Consider the following 23,023-nt stretch of genomic DNA (forward strand, 5'->3'; position numbering starts at 1 on the left):
GAGTTTTTACAGCACATTTCATGTTGTTAGCAACTCATTTCCCTAATCACCCCATTCACTCTGTCCACTTTGAAATATAGCTGAGTAGTGAAGACCAGAGTCTATCAAACTGTCTCTTGCTGAGGTCATAAGTGAGCTTTTCAAGGGGGAGAAAGTCAACAATCTGGTCAATCCACATTTTAAATGTAGAAGAAGTATTAGAACCCCATAATAGAAGAATACATTTCTTAGCAAAGTTTGTGATAGAAAACACATTTTCTCTGTCGGGATCAAGAACAAAGTCCTGCTGGGCATTAAGAAGATCGAGACACGGGGTCATATCAAACTGTACATCTAGTATTTTCTGTGCAGCAGTATGTATAGATTGCCAAAATCTGCCAATCCCTCTACAACTCCAAAATATATGCATATAGGTTCCACTCTCAAAGGTACATATTTTACAGTTAGGAGAAATGTCTGTTTTCATTCTATGGAGTCTCATTGGAGTGTAATACATTTTTTACAAAAATGTGTAATTAGATTCTTTCATTTTTACATAAGTAGAGGAGCAGTATACCCTTTCGCAAACCTCCTCCCATAACTCATCACTCATAGTCAGACCAAGGTCCTTTTCCCAGATTATTTTCAAAGGAGTAAAGGAGGAGCCTTCTTTCTCAGAAAGGAGTCTATAGATATAAGATATTTAGCATTTAATGGATTGTGCTGTGACAAGAAGGGTTTCAACTTCATTCAACTGAGTTCTAAACCTCCTCTTGGAAGTAAATGAGGAAATGACATGTCTATTTTGAAGATATAAAAAAAGGGATCTTGGGACATTGAATTCACTGCAGAGCTCTTGAAAGGATTTCAGTGTAGTGGGTTTCTAATGAAATAGGCCTGAAAAGGTCCTGATTCCTAGAGCATGCCAAAGATTAAAGTTGGCATCCCTCAGGGCTTTTGGCAAGTCTGGGTTGCCTACTGTAGGCGAGTGAGAACATATTTGGGAGGAAATGCCCAGGTATTTCTTACAGTCCCCCTCCACTCTAGTAGGGTGCTGTAAATCACAAAGGTTTTGGCTATGTTGCCCACTTCACTAAAGTTATTCATGAATATAATTGAGCTTAGGGGCAATGAACCACAGTATTGGGCTTCTATCTGAATCCACGTTGACTCATGTCTGTTTGTGTTCCATGTTAGCATGTTGCGGATTTGGGCAGACCAGTAGTACAATTGAAGGGAGGGAAGGGCAAGACCACACTTAGATTCAGGTTTTGATAGAGTGTAGAACTTGATCCGAGGTTATTTATTGCCTCATATAAATTTGGCGATGCTTTGGTTAGTTGTTTTGAAAAAGGAAACTGGGAGACAGCATGGGAGCATCTGAAAGAAATAGTTCAGGATGTTCATAGGGATAACATTAATTCTTCCTACTAAGCTAATTGGGAGGGAGATCCAGGTTTGCAGATTGTTCTTGATTTGATCCAGGAGTGGAAGATAATTTTCCTTGAAAAGGCTATTCAGATCTGGTGTTATGAAAGTGTTTTCTTTCCAATTCTACCAATTATATGCATATCCTGGCTTCAGGGCCTACAGGCAGTTTACTACAGGCAGTTTACTTTGGGCACGTCATTCAGACAGGAAGTGGAGAAAAAAGGGGCCTAGCACTAAGAAGTTAATAAAGAAATGTTTTGATTATCCTGACCTGGACACCATGTACAGTACAATAACAGCCCATTATGAGCTATTAGCAGGACAATATATGCTTACCAACACCTCTTTGTATTTTGATACTTTGTGCAAGGCAATTGATCAGCATGAAAAACTTTGTGGATGGGGCCTCCCGAGTGGCGCAGCAGTCTAAGACACTGCATCCCAGTGCAAACTGCGTTGCTACAGATGCTGGTTTGATACCTTTGCTGGCCGCCACCGGCAGACACTTGAGGCCGCTTTTGGTTTATCTCCCTCTAAAAACAGAAATAAATCATTCTTAATAACAAACTGGCTTTATTTACAAATTAGTGAGAATGTCTCACCCCATGTTCAAGAATGGCCTTTTCCTCGCTCATGCCTTTTGGCAAACACCAAATGTGTTTGCTTATTTTTTTCTTCAAGCAATGACTTTTTTCTGGCCACTCAGTGGAGTTTATGGCTTAAAGTGGCCCTGTGGACAGAGCTTTGCAGCTCCTTCAGGATTATCTTTGGTCTCTTTGTTGCCTCTCTGACTAATGCCCTCCTTGCCTGGTCCATGAGTTTTGGTGGGCGGCCCTCTCTTGGCAGGTTTATTGTGGTGCCATATTCTTTCCATTTTTTCATAATGGATTTAAATGGTGCTTTGTGGGATGTTCAAAGTTTTAGATATTGTTTTATAACCCAACCCTGATCTGTACTTCTACACAACTTTGTCCCTAACCTGTTTGGAGAGCTCCTTGGTCTTCATGGTGCCGCTTGCTTGGTGGTGCCCTTTGCTTAGTGGTGTTGCAGACTCTGGGGCCTTTCAGAACAAGTGTATACATACTGAGATCATGTGACAGATCATGTGGCAGTTAGATTGCACACAGGTGGACTTTATTCAACTAAATATGTGACTTCTGAAGGCACCAGATCTTATTTAGGGGCCTCATAGCAAAGGGGGTGAATACATATGCATTTGAAATGTTTTATAATTTTTTGAAACAAGTTATTATTTTTATAATGACTTTTATTAATTAATTTAGAATTATATGAAATCCCCTTAGATATTCACACAGATCAGATTTGCCCTAACGAAGAATCCTCTAAATGTTACTACTGATGGAGTCATGTCATTGAAAAAACATATTTCGATATACTGTAGGCGACATGAGTCTCACTACTGTTGAGTAATGTGCTGTTAAAAGTGGTGTAGGTCTTATTTATTTAAAAAGCATATTGAAGTTAGAATGTTATGCTCTTAGTACTGTAGCCTACTCCCGACCGTCACATTGTACAGCTCCATTTTTTCTGTTCCATCCTAACTGAAAAGGGTTTCGTTTTTAATTTTTCTTGGAATAGAAACACCATAATATTAATCTAATTAATTAATCAACATTTCTTAAAATCAATCCCTATACTATGTTCTTACAAAAAAGGTTTTAAATTCTCTAGTACAGCCACTATTGAAGGCTATAAAATGCCTCTCAAAGAATCCCTCTGGTGGTCAAACTAACACCAGCTAGCATTAATGGTAACAATGGTACCTCAACGTGCCATAGAATTCTGCAGCAGCCCGCAAGGTGTGCTGCAGTATGGAGCAACGTTTAAAGGAGGAACCACTGTATATTCTGCTGTGAATCAAAAATACACTTGCAGATTTTGAATCTGCATGCTCTCTGAGTTCTGTCACAGTTGTCTCATTTTAGAAGGTTTTATCAATTTGTAGAAAGAGATTTGCAAGTAAATATTTGATTTGCACTCTGCGGGCAGGACCTTTTACTCCTGACCAATCAGTTCCCTTTACCAAAACCACAGCCACCTGGTTGGATTGTTCCATCAATCAAATATTAGGAAGTAGCAACAGGCAGTGGAATGAAGCAGTTTGACAAAAAGTGTTCGAAAGTCAGTAGCAAGTCTTTAAAATATAGCTAGCAAATATAGCTATAGTTAATAGTTTTTATTTTCTAGAAACATTAGCTATACTGCAGCGATGATGGAGTTAGCTAGCTACCTTTCCCCCAGCAGTTTCAATGTAGTTAGCCATCTAGCTAGCCAATGGCATTTATTTCAACTTTATCAATCAGATGGTTAATTAGCAAATATATATGTTTTCCCCTCACATCTAAAACTGCCTGATAAAGCTAGCCAGTTGATAGCCTCTGACATTCATCCTAGCTTTGCTATCTAATGCAATAGCGGCTGTCAACGCAATGACTGGTCTAGAGTTCGTCTGAAATGAACCATTATATTTCACATGATAAAAAAAACACCTGTCACGCCCCCCAAAAATCAATATGCACAGATAAAAGAGAAAATTACCTTCAATTAGATAATTTTGGTTAAAGTTATTCCTCATGTGGTAGGCTACTTTCTGAAATTTAATTGCGGGAACAATCCAGAAATGTTAGGTGGCTGTTGTTTTGGCAGAGGGATCTCATTGGTCAGGAGTATTTTATTTATTTAACTAGGCAAGTCAGTTAAGAACAAATTCTTATTTTCAATAACAGCCTAGGAACAGTGGGTTAAATGCCTTGCTCAGGGCAGAACAACAGATCTTTACCTCGTCAGCTCGGGGATTTGATCTTTCAACCTTCCGGTTACTAGTCCAATGCTATAACCACTAGGCTACCTGCCGCCCCGTCAAAGGTGGACCCAGAGCACAAGTCAAAATTTGACTTTCGAATCTCTTTCTACAAATGCACAAAACTTTCTACAATGAGACAACAGTGACAGAACTCCAAGAGCAGAACTCCAAGTGTATTTTTGATTCACAGCTAAATATTCATAATCGTAAATGGACTTGCAATAATTATGAAAATAAATTATGCTTGCAAATCTAATTGAATGTATTGAAATGTCATGTTACAAGTTTGCAACTGTTGTTACATCTTATACACATCATGATACAAGCTTGCAAAATGTAATTACACATTTGCGAATTGTACTTGCAACCCCAAAACTCACGTAGTTCTGTCATCATTATAATCCCATAGATTTCAGTGAGTGTGTGCGTATGGCATGTGTGTGTGTATATGGTTTTATGATTTCTGTGAGTGGGACAATGGGTATAGACTAACAGTGAAACGTTTACTTACGGGTCATTTTCCAACAATGCATAGATAAAGACTAGATTTTTTTTTTAAATAAAAAATAGTGACACAGTGTATAATGAATAAAAATAAAGAGTAAAAATAACATGGTTATATACAGAGAGTAACAGTACCGAGTCGATGTGCAGGTGTACGAGGTAATTGAGGTAGCTATATACTGTACATACTGTATAGGAAGGGTAAAGTGACTAGCAGCAGCGTGTGTGTTTGTTTAGAAGTTTTATGGCTTGGGGTTAGAAGCTGTTCAGGGACCTGTTGGTTCCAGACTAGCTGTGCGGTAGCAGAGAGAGCAGTCTTCAACTTGGGTGGCTTCCTCTGACACCGCCTGGTATAGAGGTCGTGGATGGCAGGGAGCTCGTGGGCTCTATGCTCTGTAGCACCTTGCGGTCAGATGCCAAGCAGTTGCCATACCAAATGGGGATGCAGCCAGTCAGGATGCTCTCGATGGTGCAGCGGTATAACTTTTTGAGGATCTGAGGGCCCATGCCAAATATTTTCAGCCTCCTAAGGGTGAAGAGGTGTGGTCGTGCCCTCTTCACGACTGTGTTGATGTGTTTGGACCATGATAGATCCTTAATGATGTGTCCGTTTTCCTGTAGTCCACGATCAAGTACTTTGTCACACTGACGTTGAGGGAGAGGTTGTTGTCACTGCAAGGTCTCTGACCTCCTCCCTATAGGTTGTCTCATCCCTATCTTTTCCTCTTCAGAGGGCCTGGTCTTTGGTAGGGTGTCGGCGATTAGGGCCTGGTCTGGGGTGAGCAGTGTCCTGCGCCGCCGAGTCATTGAAGTAAAATTATTCATCCAAATCGAGGTTAGTGATCATTGTTCTGATGTCCAGCAGATATTTTCAGTCATAGGAAACGATGGCAGAAACATTATGTACAAAAAAAAGTTAAGATCAGTGCAAAAAAAACACACAGAATAGCCTAATTGGTCAGTAGTCTGTAAAATGGCAGCTATACATCCCAGTGGCATCAAGTGTGAGCAGATGTACCTGGTGTGTGTGAGGGGGGTTCAGTGGATGACTCATCCTGGTATTTATTTATTTTTTACCTTTATTTAATTAGGCAAGTCAGTTAAGAACAAATTCTTATTTTCAATGAAGGCCTAGGAACGGTGGGTTAAATGCCTGGTCAGGGGCAGATTTGTACCTTGTCAGCTCGGGGATTTGAACTTGCAACCTTCCGGTTGCTAGTCCACTGCTCTAACCAGTAGGCTACCCTGCCGCCCCGTATAATTCTGACTCAACAGTCCAGGGACACACCAAAGCCCAGGCACAGCACAGCACAGCAATGTGCGTGACGCCATGCACTTTTACAGGCCTCTCAGCTATGCAGCACAATATGAAGCAGGTAGGCAGATGAGACCGGGGGCAGTGCTTCTTGTTGACCAGCTGCATCTTCAAAGCAGAACCTCTCTCAGCCTATCAGACGAGCCAGAGCCAGCAGGCTGCCTGGGACTGGTATGTCTCAATTAGGTACTCAGGGGGACAGCGAGTCATGGTTGGGGTCAACTCCAAATATACAGCTGTGGTGCTAGTTCACTTGTGGTATCATAAAGCCTGATGTGAATTTACTTTGTTTTCAGCAAATGTGTACTAATGATGTATGCCTCATGGAGACAGATGGCTCGATACGCAAGTCACACCAGCATTATATTACCATTGCACTCACACAAACCTACTACATTATGCCCTGCTCACTCACTGACTCGGGTTCTTACACGCGCTCTTTCTTACGTACCCAAACGAGGAGGACCAGCTGCCTTAAGAGGGGTTAAACCCAACCAGTAAGAAAACGGGTGTGGAGAAAGAAGGAGGGAGCGGGAGAGAGAGGGTGAGAGAGAGGGGAAGAGAGAGGGGGAGAGAGGGGGGGGGGGGGAGAGAGAGGGAGGGCAAAGGAGAGGGGCCATATAAAACCAGCGGAACACAAGCCACCCTTTATCCTGACAGTCTGTCACGCTCTGCGAGCATTCACAGGAAACACACACAGGCTCCCCCAGCGCTCAAACACTCACTTACTTAGCTCTCTCTTTCTCTCTCACACACTCCAACAGGGAAACACACACAGACACCGGCAGCACTCACAAAGGACTGGAGGATGGCTGTGTCCATGAGAAGAATGAATGGGTCCTGGCGAGGGTTGACTCTAGCCCTGGTTCTCTGTGCTCTGTTCCTACACAGTGAGTAGTACATCTCTTTACACCTCTCTACCTCATGGCTCAAAAGTTATGTGTCTTACATGCTCAATCTTGAACTATAGATAACTCTAGTAAACTAACTCTAAGCATGGTATCTCAATTAACCTAAGCCTGACTGACCCAGGTATAGATGACCCAGGTATAGCAAGCCATGGGAGTGTTTATGAGCATGTGCAACATGCTGTGCAACATGAATTCCTAACTTAAACTTTCCCCCGAGAGATGAACATGCTAATAAAATGTTCCATAATGTAGTTTAAATTATCTTAAATTACATATGGCTTTTTCACAAGTGAGTTCTGTAATACTTTTGTTATTATGGTGTGGCATGAGGCAGCTATGAGCTTTTAGGAGTTTAGGGCTGCTAAAAAGTTGCGGGTGTAGCTAGCCGACACAATGGGGAAAGTTGCCATTAAAAATAATGATGAACTACATCCTGAGAACAGTGTGTGTGTGTGTGTGTGTGTGTGTGTGTGTGTGTGTGTGTAAGCACACACTTTGAAGGGATGGAACGCTCACTCCTTCTAAAACATTTTCTGCTCATTTCAGATGTAGGTCCATCAGGCAGCTTTTACTCAGATTAAATCTTTTTAAATTGGGGAAATATACTTCTGAAAGTTCAATTTTATCTTCGCAGTGTGTTTGGGGGCTTTTCATCTGTGTTTCCAGAAGTTTAATAGGAGAAGGAAGTTCATCCTGTGTTTGTTTCCTGCTTCTCCTGTGGAGATGCATCCTGTTTATACTATTAGCCAGCAGGATGGGTGGGAAGAATGAATGGATGTAAGTGAAAGAGAGATATGGGAATGTGACTCAGCAGGGAGTAAAATTACATCCACAAGATGACGCCCCTTAGGTGGTGGAAACTGTCATACGGTGTGTGTGGTGGGTATTTCTGTTTATACGGGTACCTCTCTTTTCCTCATGTTGGGAAGGTGTGAGTGGAAGCTTCAGCTATCAGATCCAAACCACACTCTTAAGTCTGTTAATATAGATGATAATTGCCTGGTGATGTTATGGTTTGAAGATGAGACTGGTGGGACTGGTGTTGGTTCAGTCTGCGTGATGACTTCTCCAGAACTCCATAGTGGCTCATCTGGGCACTGAGACGGTAAAACATAAGCTCTTTGGCACAGTGTAAACTGGGGGAACACTATGCCAGACTAACCAGAAGGATGGAAAGGAACATGCGCACGGCACATTAGAAAGGCACATTAAGATTCATCTTAATCTGAAACAGAGACACATGTATTGTGCTTTTACTATGCCTTTAATTGTAGGCTATTTAGTTACTTTATTTGGAGTCTCCTTGCAAATGGTTATTAGATGTTCAACTAACTATCAACTATTTAGATCAATCTTGTGAAATTGTTTGAAATAAAACCCTTACATGAGTAGAACGTTTCCCATTCCTGCCCAGGTTAACAGCTCTTGGGTTTCACTTTGAGAATAGCACAGGGATGTTGCCACAAGTCCTCCCTATATCCTCCTCCATTCCAGACCACACTCCACCATTCACACTAACCTGCTACATAGTTGACACTTGTGTGCTACCGGCACTGCTATGTGAATTTGCCAAGGAATGGTCAGCATAAGGTATTGGAACACAACATTGGAAAATTTCTGCCAAACTCGGGAACATAATCAGCTGTAGATGGTTGCCATGGTGATTCAGTTGTGTGTGTACGGCCTAGGTGACTGGTGTTTTGTAGGAGCTGGTGGTACTGATTTTAAAATAATGTGTCCCATATCTGCCCCATTATCCCTGTCCCATATCTGCCCCCATGATCCCTGTCCCATATCTGCCCCCATGAACCCTGTCCCATATCTGCCCCCATGATCCCTGTCCCATATCTGCCCCCATGATCCCTGTCCCATATCTGCCCCCATGATCCCTGTCCCATATCTGCCCCCATGATCCCTGTCCCATATCTGCCCCCATGATCCCTGTCCCATATCTGCCCCCATGATCCCTGTCCCATATCTGATCCCTGTCCCATATCTGCCCCCCATGATCCCTGTCCCATATCTGCCTCCATGATCCCTGTCCCATATCTGCCTCCATGATCCCTGTCCCATATCTGCCCCCATGATCCCTGTCCCATATCTGATCCCTGTCCCATATCTGCCCCCATGATCCCTGTCCCATATCTGCCTCCATGATCCCTGTCCCATATCTGCCCCCATGATCCCTGTCCCATATCTGCCCCCATGATCCCTGTCCCATATCTGCCCCCATGATCCTTGTCCCATATCTGCCTCCATGATCCCTGTCCCATATCTGCCCCCATGATCCCTGTCCCATATCTGATCCCTGTCCCATATCTGCCTCCATGATCCCTGTCCCATATCTGCCCCCATGATCCCTGTCCCATATCTGCCCCCATGATCCCTGTCCCATATCTGATCCCTGTCCCATATCTGTCCCCATTATCCCCCCTTTTCAACCACTTTTCTAAACTACAGCTCTCTTGTACAGACATAAAGAGGTTGGAAGTCAAGTTCCATGTTGTCAGAATACTACTTTAATGTTTCACAGTCAGTTAACATTGTCTCTATATTGAGGAGTTTAAATTATTATTCGATAAAAAAAAAAAAGTTTGTTACTTTTACCCCTTTTTCTCCCCAATTTTGTGGTATCCAATTGGTAGTTACAGTCTTGACTCATCGCTGCAACTCCCGTAGAGACGAAGGTCAAGACCCTGGCACTGGAGAAACACAACCCAACCAAGCCGCACTGCTTCTTGACACAATACCCACTTAACTCAGAAGCCAGCCGCACCAATGTGTCGAAGGAAACACTGTGCACCTGGTGACCCTGTCAGCATGCACTGCGCCCAGCCCGCCACAGGATTTGCTAGTGCGCGATGGCATAAGGACATCCCGGCCGGCCAAACTCTCCCCTAACCCAGACAACTCTAGGGAAATTGTTCGCCGCCCCATGGGTCTCCCGGTCTGCCTGGACTCAAACCCGGAATCTCTAGTGGCGCAGCTAGCACTGTGATACAGTGCCTTAGACCACTGCACCACTCACACATTTTGTTTTAATAATGTCTTGGTGTTTTGATGAATCCAGCATCAGTTCAGAGGACAGTTGTGGTCTTGTTCATGGAGGGTATTTGCTGTGGATAAGGTTTAATCAATGGCACAGTGGATTTAGGGTTAGTGATGTCATTAGCCCAGAGAGGGAATGAGAGGAGAACAGCTGATTCCAGGGTTCTACTAAAGAACCTTCTTTGTGCTTCTACTCAGAAGAGCCGGACATGACCCATACAGTACATGCCTCTGGATATATCTGGAAACCAATAAACTCATTTCCCAGGGGCCACTGGACTTATCTTTCATACAAATATGCGTGTTTGTGGATAGTCTGATAGCAGCATAGCATGCAAAGCCTGCATCTGGGGAGAGAACATTGAGACCAACCACATGACCCCCAGACACTGGAGATCCACTGTGGTGAGTTACAGTTGGAGGCTACAGTTACAGTTGAGCTGTATCTACAGCAGTTGCAGCATGGCTATGGTGACTAAAAGTTGACAGTGGGTAACTGAGATGGGAGCCTCTGTGTAGCCATTAGGGCTCCTAAGCACCTGACAACGGAAGGCCATGCATTCCAATGGTACGTGTGGGGCTGAGATGTTGCAGCAGGAATGCCAATGCAAACCTTTTTTTAGAGGTGTCGGCCACTGACTGAGACAGATGGGGAGAGATCGAAAGAGTAAGAGAGAGACGAAGAGAAAAGAGAGAAGAAGACAGAGGGGGGGGATTTCTATGACTCAACTCAATGGTGAAAGTGTTAAGCGAAACTAACATTCTACTCTTATCCAAGCCAGATGTTCAAACTACACACTTTCATCACAAACACTGATTGAGTTTATGTTCCCGTTTCCCGTGGCTTTGATTCAGCAGTTATGTAGACTCTCAAATATGTAGCAGTGAAATGGGCTGGGTTAGAAATGCTGCATGATGTCATACCAATGCCTCATGGAATACATTTCATGTTAGGAGCCCTAGTTTTCTGTGGAGAGAGGGAAAACAAGCTAGCTTTAGAGCGAAATGGAGAGAGGGAAAACAAGCTAGCTTTAGAGCGAAATGGAGAGAGGGAAAACAAGATAGCTTTAGAGCCATATGGAGAGAGGGAAAACAAGCTAGCTTTAGAGCCATATGGAGAGAGGGAAAACAAGCTAGCTTTAGAGCGAAATGGAGAGAGGGAAAACAAGCTAGCTTTAGAGCGAAATGGAGAGAGGGAAAACAAGCTAGCTTTAGAGCGAAATGGAGAGAGGGAAAACAAGCTAGCTTTAGAGCCATATGGAGAGAGGGAAAACAAGCTAGCTTTAGAGCGAAATGGAGAGAGGGAAAACAAGCTAGCTTTAGAGCGAAATGGAGAGAGGGAAAACAAGCTAGCTTTAGAGCGAAATGGAGAGAGAGAAAAACACGTGAACGTGTTTAATTTCACGGCTGGTCTGGTACTCCAGGAGCTGCATCATTTGTGCCACTAATTCAGTGCCTGTGGCACAGTAGATTGAGCCATTGTGATGTCCGTATTCCAAAGTATTCACCATCATTCCAATGTGGGTGAAAGAGGGACAGACACAATGTGCATTCCTATGATTTGGGGGAATACAATCCTTGTCTCTCCTCACACCACATCCATTACGGGGGTGGCAGGGTAGCCTAGTGGTTAGAGTGTTGGACTAGTAACTAAAAAGGTTGCAAGTTTAAATCCCCGAGCTGACAAGGTACAAGTCTGTCGTTCTTCCCCTGAACAGGCAGTTAACCCACTGTTCCAAGGCCGTCATTGGAAATAAGAAATTATTTGTAACTTGCTTGCCTAGTTAAAGATCAAATTACATGTCTGAGAATTTTAAAGAAATAAGTTAAATAACAGGTACAACAACAAAAAAGCACAGCTAGACACACTACAGTCATTCAGGGTGATGTGAACCATAAACTCTCAATGAATATGGACACACAAATCTGAACAGTGAGTTAGTTGATTGGACATCTGAATATCAGTATCGGGAGTGAGATGGGTTCTCCATCATGTGTTAGTTGATTGGACATCTGAATACCAGTATCGGGAGTGAGATGGGTTCTCCATCATGTGTTAGTTGATTGGACATCTGAATACCAGTATCGGGAGTGAGATGGGTTCTCCATCATGTGTTAGTTGATTGGACATCTGAATACCAGTATCGGGAGTGAGATGGGTTCTGTGCGAATGGACATCAGACTGCGTTCAGTTCAGACAACATTTCCGACCAACATAAACAAGTGCAGAATATTGACCCTCTTTTTTTCTCATGGTCCTCAGTTATTGACTAGCATTCCATCAGTTCCAAGTCAGGATGGTTAACGTGGACTCACCTCATCCAGAGGAGGGTGTGGGGCTTTTTACGTAACAGTCTGGCAGATGACTGTGTTATGTCAGAGGGAGCAGGCTGTTGGGTGCATGTTTCATCCTCGTGGGCCTATAGTCACGATCCAAAGACCATGAGACCACATCATTAGAGCTGGATTACAGTTAAATGGCAGTTGCCTCAGTGGTTTTGTAAAAGGTAATAGGTACCAGTCAAAATAAAGTTGAAATAATTGTTTGTCAGTGTCAATCTGGCTTGAGGGTTTGACAGGAAAACTTCTCACTCCCCTTTGTCCATTCTATGGCCTCGCACTCTGAACTACATCAACACACTCCACAAGTAACTGTTCTGTTCAACAGAACATCTTCATTTGGGCTTTGGCTTCTATCAAATCAAATCAAATCAAATGTATTTGTCACATACACATGGTTAGCAGATGTTAATGCGAGTGTAGCAAAATGCTTCTGCTTCTAGTTCCGACAATGCAGTAATAACCAACAAGTAATCTAACTAACAATTCCTAAACTACTGTCTTATACACAGTGTAAGGGGATAAAGAATATGTACATAAGGATATATGAATGAGTGATGGTACAGAGCAGCATAGGCAAGATACAGTAGATGGTATCGAGTACAGTATATACATATGAGATGAGTATGTAAACAAAGTGGCATAGTTAAAGTGGCTAGTGATACATGTATTACATAAGGATGCAGTCGATGATATAGAGTACAGTATATACGTATGCATATGAGATGAATAATGTAGGGTAAGTAACATTATATAAGGTAGCATTGTTTAAAGTGGCTAGTGATATATTCCCATCATTTCCCATCAATTCCCATATCAACCCTATTCCAAAGAAAACTTATTAAAAAAGGCAACAAATCCAAGGATAAGAACAATCGCAATTGCCCAGAATGCAATTGCCCAGAACCCTTCTAGGGCAATGAACCAGACAAATACAAAAGACTGCAGACTCTAGCAACCGTATTTACCCAACTAAACAGTCTTAATGAATTACAGACGGTGTGTTACCATTCAAATCATCCTCTCCTCATTATGCTGTTTCTAGCAATCTTTATGTTCCATGATCCCCTGGCACCCTGGTGCAGTTTTATAGCCGTTGGGGCTTTAACAATGGTTGCGTCCCAAATGACACCCTATTCCCTATATAGTGCACTACTTTTGACCATGGCCAATATGGAGTTAGTCAAAAGTAGTGCACTATATAGGGAATAGGGTGCCATTGGGATTCAAACGAGGAGCAACAACCCTCTCCCCTCCTCCTAGTTCTCTTTGATTTCAACACACCACAGCAACCTTGGACAGGGAGCAGAATCACTTGGGAGCTTGTAGACAACAGTCTTCCACACTCAAGACATACAGAGTTAAACTAATGAACAACCCTGAAATTAGGGGAAATTTCAAAAGATCGACATGGAGTGTGTGCGTCATCACCAATGCTTGTTACATGAGCTCAGGCAGCGAAGAAAGCTTATCACAAACTTACTTAGCTCATGTTTGGAAGATCCCAGGTCATGGTAATGTCACAGACTGTCAGCATATAAGACCACAGCAGGTTTACAATAACAGTAAGTATATGACAAGTATGTCATCTAAGGCAAGGCATGCTTGTCAGGAGAAGGCAGAGGGAGGCATGCCTCTTTATGGTGGTGTGTACAATTTAGCCTGAGGAATAAAGGGTATTTTAATGAGGCTTGGCTGAGGCCCTTTCACTGCTAGAGTAATTGCTCCTTGTAATTAATGTTCAGCTAGAAATGCTTCGGTCGTTGGGGCCCTTCTTTATGCTGCTGGCTAATTGAAAACATAAGATTACATCCTGTTCCTGCTTTGGATGGCACTGGGACTTTCTGTTCTCATGGTAGTTTGAGGGAGAGAGAGTGAGAGAGTGAGGCACCAGCAAGGATCCTGGTGTCTGGGAAGGTCTCCTCTATGAGTTTAACCAGGCAGTGTGTCTTTTACTCTTCCCACCATCTTTCTGCTTTTCCTTTTTCCCTCCTTAATCCAAACCATTGTATAAAGCTAGCCATTGGAGGGGAACTGTACATTTACATATCCTCTAACACAACCTCTCCCCTTTCACTTCCTACTCTGATGTCAAAAAGCTGTTGGAAGCCACCCAGCAACATCTGCACTCAGCAACAGTAACAGCCCAGGCAGCTTTGGTTCTGACAGTGGGAGCTGTGAGGCAAAGAACAAGCCTGTCAGAGCAGCTGGTATTTGGGCTGTGTCCCAAATGGCACCCTATTCCCAATATAGTGTTCTAGGCTACTTTGACCGGAGTCCTTGTGTAAAAAGCAGTGCACTATGTAGGGAATAGGATGTTAGATTGGATTACAACCTTGGTATAGAGGAACGAGGCCTGGCCTATCCTTCAGTAATGAGATGGACGGTCTATTTAGGAAACTGAGGTTTTATGTTACGGAGGGGCTGCCTGTCCAAATTTAGATGACAGCGTTGTTAGCGTTGAAGAAATACCAGAGCCATGTTTCAGACCATTTTTCAAACCCAAAACAAAGCCTCATCCACGTTTCTTCTCTTTGCTCTCGAGTGGATTCCATTAGCAGTGTAGAGTGTAGAGATGTATAGTCAGCAGAGGTGGAAATCTAGTGGCAGTATACTTACTGTAATATGCCTGTGGCATTATGAACCATTAGCTTTGACTGGTGGCTCTCTCTCTTCGTGTCATTGTGTGGTTATTAGTGAACCTCCTGTGTGTGTCTCTTTGGGAGGCCTGCTGGATGTTCTGGGTATTATTGATGGGCCCGGTCTCCTCAGCTCTGAGGCTTAGTGAGGTCACAGTGTGCCAAGTGACGTAAGAGCCATTTCCTGTCCAAGGATGTGCATGGACAATGTTCCAACGTCTGTCGCTAATTCACAACAAAAAGTCACCCTGTTCATCCTGACCATCCTGGTTTCAGAAGCATAAATATTTATCAAGTTATTTTCATGTAGACAGAGCATGGGACCCGGTGACTGTTCCAATGCAGGTTTTTTCCAGATTGTGGTTTGGTGTTTTGACTGGCCGTCTGGTCACAGGAGAGGAAAAACTTTAAGCTGTATTTGGTTACCAGGCAAACAGTTTTTCTGGCCAGTGCTTCATGCAGGGCAGGCTGGTGTGGCTGTCTAGTAGCTACAGGCTGGCAGAACAGAACAGGGGTGTCCACATTGTTCTACTATAGGCTACATGGACACCTAAAGGAAGGTATCCCAGTACAGAGGGGCTCAGTTGACTTGCTGACTAGTAGGAATGGGATCCCTGTCCAGCCTCCCTGTACATTCCTCTGGCCGCAGCCATTCTCTGGAGGCTCTGGAAGCCTGGAGGAATTCCACCCTGGCCTGGGTCTGAGGTGACAGTCTAGCCTCGGAGAATCAGGGAAGTCAGGGTTCTACTACTGACATCTGGAGGTGGGAGAATTAAAGACTGGGACTGGGAGGGGTGCAGCAGGCAGGTGGTAACAGTCAAGGTGCCGTCTCTGTGGCTTGGGTGGGGAGGCGAGTCCAGGCTGTAGGCTGAGCCTGAGGCCTGTCTGTCTCTGAGTGGCTGCATGACGTCAAAAGACCTCCTGATCATCTCCCTAAGACTAGGCAGGGCCAGGGAGAGAGACGGACCATGGTTCCCCAGGGAGACTGACATCAGCTGGGCTAGACCCCACCCTGTTGGAGGCCCCCAGGACCCAACCCTGCTACAGGCCAGACACGGGCACATCTCCAGCCCTCCCCAGAGAAGAACCAGGCCCTAATTAGAGGTTAGAGAGGCCATGCAACAGGACTTTCATCTCTTGCTCTCTGTCTGCCCCTTTAATTCAGTGTAGAGATGTTTGTTTTGGTTCAGTCACTATCCTCCTTCCCCACCCTGCATCCCTTACACTGGGAATATAGGAAGGGTCAGAGATGGCTATCACAATAGTAAAAGGTTGTAGAAGGAAGTGCAGAAGGAAAAAGGAGGACACAGTGAGTAAGTGGGTAAAGACGTCTTCACAATAAATCATCAAAAACGTCACAATATTTACATTTTAGACTCTCTTATACCGAGAGCGAGCATCTAGAAAAGCCCAGTAAATCAGGGTTTAATGGTCTGTAATTAAGGCATTGTTGAAAGCAGAAAGATGTTGTGCGGAGTAAACATGATGCCACACAGCTTGTTGATCTTTCCACACAACATTGCTCCTGGTTGGGCTGGGGAGTCAGCTGAGTTCTGGCCCCCTAAGCCAGATAGGTTACAGCAGCCAAATGGCAAAAGTCACATCCTCCTTAGATCCTCCTGGGGATATGGAGACACACTGGTTCATTTTCTAGTGCTGCACTGGAGCATGAATTGCATGTTACACTGTTCTCCATGACCATTAGGTGAGCTTTTCAAGATGTCTCTATGTTTCCGTTGGTCCTGCTGTGATCACACAGAGGTTTTACTCAGAGTTGAGCTGTCATTACCTGGCCTGGATCCTGTCACGTCTACTCTATATGTATGTATGTATGTGTGTGTGTGTGTGTGTGTGTGTGTGTGTGTGTGTGTGTTCCCTGTGGACTTAGGTAACTGGCTTCCCTGTTCCTGAGCCACAGCTAGCCACAGCCTCACTGCACTACTCTGCCACGTGCTGCAGCAGTGCGAAGCAAACAAATTATCATCTTGCCATTTTTCCCTTCTGCACCCATACAAAATCTGGCAACCACATTTTATGCGTTTCTTTATGGAGACCCGAGCTGCTCATGAGCACAATGAGACAATCTGTTCCGTTGGTGCCATGATGACATCAGTGAGGGGCCAGGAAACGCTCTCCACAGGGCTGGATGGGGCTGTGGAGAGGACGGACCTGGACCCTGTCCTGAAAGGAGCTGGACACATGCACGCACACTCTGCATAAACACAGAACCACGCCCAAAGTCTTAAACTTGCACTGTTAGAATCTGTCCTCAAGTTCATCAAGTAAAAAGAGAACGGCTTGCCTGTATTTACTGATTCTTTGGTTGAAGTTCCACTAATAGTTTACTTGTCTGTGTACCCAGCCTGGTCTCATAGACTAGACTAATAATATAGTACACATAAATCCGGGATACAAATTAGTATGATATGTTACGTTTGGTATGGTGGGCGTATAACGCGAACGTGTAGAATCCCCAAAGGTGCACGTTTAAATCTCATCATGGACAACATTAGCATTTTAGGTAATTGGTAACTTTTCAAATAGACATTACTTTTTAGCTACTTAGCTACTTTTTTTGCAACTACTTAGCAGGTTAGATAACCCTTCCCCTAACCATTTTAGCTAACCCTTCCATAACTCCTAACCTTAACCCTGACCCCTAACCCTAAATCCTAGCATAAGTTAGCTAGCTAGAAGTCGCCATGTCAGCTCACACTGGGGAGTTCCAGCATTGTATCAGTTAGAACAGGGGAGTTTCAGTGTTGTGTCAGCTCACACTGGGGAGTTCCATCGTTGCATCAGCTCCAACAGGGGAGTTTCAGTGTTGTGTCAGCTCACACTGGGGAGTTCCATCGTTGTATCAGTTAGAACAGGGGAGTTTCAGTGCTGTGTCAGCTCACACTGGGGAGTTCCATCGTTGTGTCAGCTCACACTGGGGAGTTCCATCGTTGTATCAGTTAGAACAGGGGAGTTTCAGTGCTGTGTCAGCTCACACTGAGGAGTTCCATCATTGTATCAGTTAGAACAGGGGAGTTTCAGTGTTGTGTCAGCTCACACTGGGGAGTTCCATCGTTGTATCAGCTCCAACAGGGGAGTTTCAGTGTTGTGTCAGCTCACACTGGGGAGTTCCATCGTTGTATCAGCTCCAACAGGGGAGTTTCAGTGTTGTGTCAGCTCACACTGGGGAGTTCCATCGTTGTATCAGCTCCAACTGGGGAGTTTCAGTGTTGTGTCAGCTCACACTGGGGAGTTCCATCGTTGTATCAGCTCCAACAGGGGAGTTTCAGTGTTGTGTCAGCTCCAACAGGGGAGTTTCAGTGCTGTGTCAGCTCACACTGGGGAGTTCCATCGTTGTATCAGCTCCAACAGGGGAGTTTCAGTGCTGTGTCAGCTCACACTGGGGAGTTCCATTGTTGTATCAGCTCCAACAGGGGAGTTCCATCTTTGTATCAGCTCCAACAGGGGAGTTTCAGTGTTGTGTCAGCTCACACTGGGGAGTTCCATCGTTGTATCAGCTCCAACAGGGGAGTTTCAGTGTTGTGTCAGCTCCAACAGGGGAGTTTCAGTGCTGTGTCAGCTCACACTGGGGAGTTCCATCGTTGTATCAGCTCCAACAGGGGAGTTTCAGTGCTGTGTCAGCTCACACTGGGGAGTTCCATTGTTGTATCAGCTCCAACAGGGGAGTTCCATCTTTGTATCAGCTCCAACAGGGGAGTTTCAGTGTTGTGTCAGCTCACACTGGGGAGTTTCAGTGTTGTGTCAGCTCACACTGGGGAGTTCCATCGTTGTATCAGCTCCAACAGGGGAGTTTCAGTGTTGTGTCAGCTCACACTGGGGAGTTCCATCGTTGTATCAGCTCCAACAGGGGAGTTTCAGTGTTGTGTCAGCTCACACTGGGGAGTTCCATTGTTGTGTCAGTTAGAACAGGGGAGTTTCAGCAATGTGTCAGCTCCAACAGGGAAGTTTCAGTGTCGTGTCAGCTCTAACAGGGGAGTTTCAGCATTGTGTCAGCTCCAACAGGGAAGTTTCAGTGTCGTGTCAGCTCCAACAGGGAAGTTTCAGTGTCGTGTCAGCTACAACAGGGAATTTTCAGTGTCGTGTCAGCTCTAACAGGGGAGTTTCAGCATTGTGTCAGCTCCAACAGGGAAGTTCCAGCATCGTGTCAGCTCCAACAGGGGAGTTTCAGTGTTGTGTCAGCTCCAACAGGGAAGTTTCAGTGTCGTGTCAGCTCCAAAAGGGAAGTTTCAGTGTCGTGTCAGCTCACACTGGGGAGTTTCAGTGCTGTGTCAGCTCACACTGGGGAGTTCTATCGTTGTATCAGCTCCAACAGGGGAGTTTCAGTGTTGTGTCAGCTCACACTGGGGAGTTCCATAGTTGTATCAGCTCCAACAGGGGAGTTTCAGTGACGTGTCAGCTCACACTGGGGAGTTCCATCGTTGTATCAGCTCCAACAGGGGTGTTTCAGTGACGTGTCAGCTCACACTGGGGAGTTCCATCGTTGTATCAGCTCCAACAGGGGAGTTTCAGTGTTGTGTCAGCTCACACTGGGGAGTTCCATCGTTGTATCAGCTCCAACAGGGGAGTTTCAGTGCTGTGTCAGCTCACACTGGGGAATTCCATCGTTGTATCAGCTCCAACAGGGGAGTTTCAGTGCTGTGTCAGCTCACACTGGGGAGTTTCAGTGTTGTGTCAGCTCACACTGGGGAGTTCCATCGTTCTATCAGCTCCAACAGGGGAGTTTCAGTGTTGTGTCAGCTCACACTGGGGAGTTCCATCGTTGTATCAGCTCCAACAGGGGAGTTTCAGTGCTGTGTCAGCTCACACTGGGGAGTTTCAGTGTTGTGTCAGCTCACATTGGTGAGTTCCATCGTTGTATCAGCTCCAACAGGGGAGTTTCAGTGTTGTGTCAGCTCACACTGGGGAGTTCCATCGTTGTATCAGCTCCAACAGGGGAGTTTCAGTGCTGTGTCAGCTCACACTGGGGAGTTTCAGTGTTGTGTCAGCTCACATTGGGGAGTTCCATTGTTGTATCAGCTCCAACAGGGGAGTTTCAGTGTTGTGTCAGCTCACACTGGGGAGTTCCATCGTTGTATCAGCTCCAACAGGGGAGTTTCAGTGCTGTGTCAGCTCACACTGGGGAGTTTCAGTGTTGTGTCAGCTCACACTGGGGAGTTCCATCGTTGTATCAGCTCCAACAGGGGAGTTTCAGTGCTGTGTCAGCTCACACTGGGGAGTTTCAGTGTTTGTCAGCTCACACTGGGGAGTTCCATCGTTGTGTCAGTTAGAACAGGGGAGTTTCAGCATTGTGTCAGCTCCAACAGGGAAGTTTCAGTGTCGTGTCAGCTCACACTGGGGAGTTCCATCGTTGTATCAGCTCCAACAGGGGAGTTTCAGTGCTGTGTCAGCTCACACTGGGGAGTTCCATCGTTGTATCAGCTCCAACAGGGGCGTTTCAGTGTTGTGTCAGCTCCAAAAGGGAAGTTTCAGTGTCGTGTCAGCTCACACAGGGGAGTTTCAGTGCTGTGTCAGCTCACACTGGGGAGTTCCATAGTTGTATCAGCTCCAACAGGGGAGTTTCAGTGTTGTGTCAGCTCACACTGGGGAGTTCCATCGTTGTATCAGCTCCAACAGGGGTGTTTCAGTGATGTGTCAGCTCACACTGGGGAGTTCCATCGTTGTATCAGCTCCAACAGGGGAGTTTTAGTGCTGTGTCAGCTCACACTGGGGAGTTCCATCGTTGTATCAGCTCCAACAGGGGAGTTTCAGTGCTGTGTCAGCTCACACTGGGGAGTTCCATCGTTGTATCAGCTCCAACAGGGGCGTTTCAGTTCAGCTCAGGGGAGTTTCAGTGCTGTGTCAGCTCACACTGGGGAGTTCCATCGTTGTATCAGCTCCAACAGGGGAGTTTCAGTGTTGTGTCAGCTCACACTGGGGAGTTCCATCGTTGTATCAGCTCCAACAGGGGAGTTTCAGTGCTGTGTCAGCTCACACTGGGGAGTTTCAGTGTTGTGTCAGCTCACATTGGTGAGTTCCATCGTTGTATCAGCTCCAACAGGGGAGTTTCAGTGTTGTGTCAGCTCACACTGGGGAGTTCCAGTTCCATCAGCTCACACTGGGGTTGTATCAGCTCCAACAGGGGAGTTTCAGTGTTGTGTCAGCTCACACTGGGGAGTTCATTGGGGAGCATTCCATCGTTGTATCAGCTCCAACAGGGGAGTTTCAGTGTTGTGTCAGCTCACACTGGGGAGTTCCAGTGTTGTGTCAGCTCTAGAACAGGGGAGTTTCAGCATTGTGTCAGCTCCAACAGGGAAGTTTCAGTGTCGTGTCAGCTCACACTGGGGAGTTCCATCGTTGTATCAGCTCCAACAGGGGAGTTTCAGTGCTGTGTCAGCTCACACTGGGGAGTTCCATCGTTGTATCAGCTCCAACAGGGGCGTTTCAGTGTTGTGTCAGCTCCAAAAGGGAAGTTTCAGTGTCGTGTCAGCTCACACTGGGGAGTTTCAGTGCTGTGTCAGCTCACACTGGGGAGTTCTATCGTTGTATCAGCTCCAACAGGGGAGTTTCAGTGTTGTGTCAGCTCACACTGGGGAGTTCCATAGTTGTATCAGCTCCAACAGGGGAGTTTCAGTGTTGTGTCAGCTCACACTGGGGAGTTCCATCGTTGTATCAGCTCCAACAGGGGTGTTTCAGTGATGTGTCAGCTCACACTGGGGAGTTCCATCGTTGTATCAGCTCCAACAGGGGAGTTTCAGTGCTGTGTCAGCTCACACTGGGGAGTTCCATCGTTGTATCAGCTCCAACAGGGGAGTTTCAGTGCTGTGTCAGCTCACACTGGGGAGTTCCATCGTTGTATCAGCTCCAACAGGGGAGTTTCAGTGTTGTGTCAGCTCACACTGGGGAGTTCCATGGTTGTATCAGCTCCAACAGGGGAGTTTCAGTGCTGTGTCAGTGCTGTGTCAGCTCACACTCAGGGGAGTTTCAGTGTTGTGTCAGCTCACACTGGGGAGTTCCATCGTTGTATCAGCTCCAACAGGGAGTTTCAGTGTTGTGTCAGCTCACACTGGGGAGTTCCATCGTTGTATCAGCTCCAACAGGGAGTTTCAGTGTTGTGTCAGCTCACACTGGGGAGTTCCATCGTTGTATCAGCTCCAACAGGGGAGTTTCAGTGTTGTGTCAGCTCACACTGGGGAGTTCCAGTGTTGTGTCAGTTAGAACAGGGGAGTTTCAGTGTTGTGTCAGCTCCAACAGGGAAGTTTCAGTGTTGTGTCAGCTCCAACAGGGAAGTTTCAGGAGTTCCATCTCAGCTCCAACAGGGAGTCAGTGTCAGCTCACACTGGGGAGTTTTCAGTTGTGTCAGCTCCAACAGGGAGTTTCAGTGTGTGTCAGCTCACACTGGGGAGTTGCAGTGTGTCAGCTCACACTGGGGAGTTCCATGCTGTGTCAGCTCCAACAGGGGAGTTTCAGTGTTGTGTCAGCTCACACTGGGGAGTTCCATCGTTGTATCAGCTCCAACAGGGGAGTTTCAGTGTTGTGTCAGCTCACACTGGGGAGTTCCATCGTTGTATCAGCTCCAACAGGGGAGTTTCAGTGCTGTGTCAGCTCACACTGGGGAGTTTCAGTGTTGTGTCAGCTCACACTGGGGAGTTCCATCGTTGTATCAGCTCCAACAGGGGAGTTTCAGTGTTGTGTCAGCTCACACTGGGGAGTTCCATCGTTGTATCAGCTCCAACAGGGGAGTTTCAGTGCTGTGTCAGCTCACACTGGGTTCCAGTTTTCAGTGTTGTGTCAGCTCACACTGGGGAGTTCCATCGTTGTATCAGCTCCAACAGGGGAGTTTCAGTGTTGTGTCAGCTCACACTGGGGAGTTCCATCGTTGTATCAGCTCCAACAGGGGAGTTTCAGTGTTGTGTCAGCTCACACTGGGGAGTTTCATCAGCTCACACTGTTCAGTTGTCAGCTCCAACAGGGAGTTTCAGTGTTGTGTCAGCTCAACAGGGGAGTTTCAGTGTTGTGTCAGCTCCAACAGGGAAGT

General features: G+C 45.6%; 1 protein-coding gene across 1 annotated transcript in view; it reads left to right on the top strand.

Annotated features, from left to right (window-relative positions):
• Positions 1-6,690: 6,690 nt before the first annotated feature.
• The window catches only part of LOC115132409 (uncharacterized), a 93,676-nt gene continuing 77,343 nt past the window's right edge, over positions 6,691-23,023 (top strand). Inside the window, exon 1 of the mRNA XM_065020831.1 lies at positions 6,691-6,943. Coding sequence (XP_064876903.1) covers positions 6,862-6,943 — 82 coding nt within the window. The 5' untranslated portion in view covers positions 6,691-6,861. The remainder of the gene's footprint in view (positions 6,944-23,023) is intronic.

Source organism: Oncorhynchus nerka, linkage group LG7 (assembly GCF_034236695.1).
Source record: "Oncorhynchus nerka isolate Pitt River linkage group LG7, Oner_Uvic_2.0, whole genome shotgun sequence".
In the NCBI taxonomy this organism is placed as follows: domain Eukaryota; kingdom Metazoa; phylum Chordata; class Actinopteri; order Salmoniformes; family Salmonidae; genus Oncorhynchus; species Oncorhynchus nerka.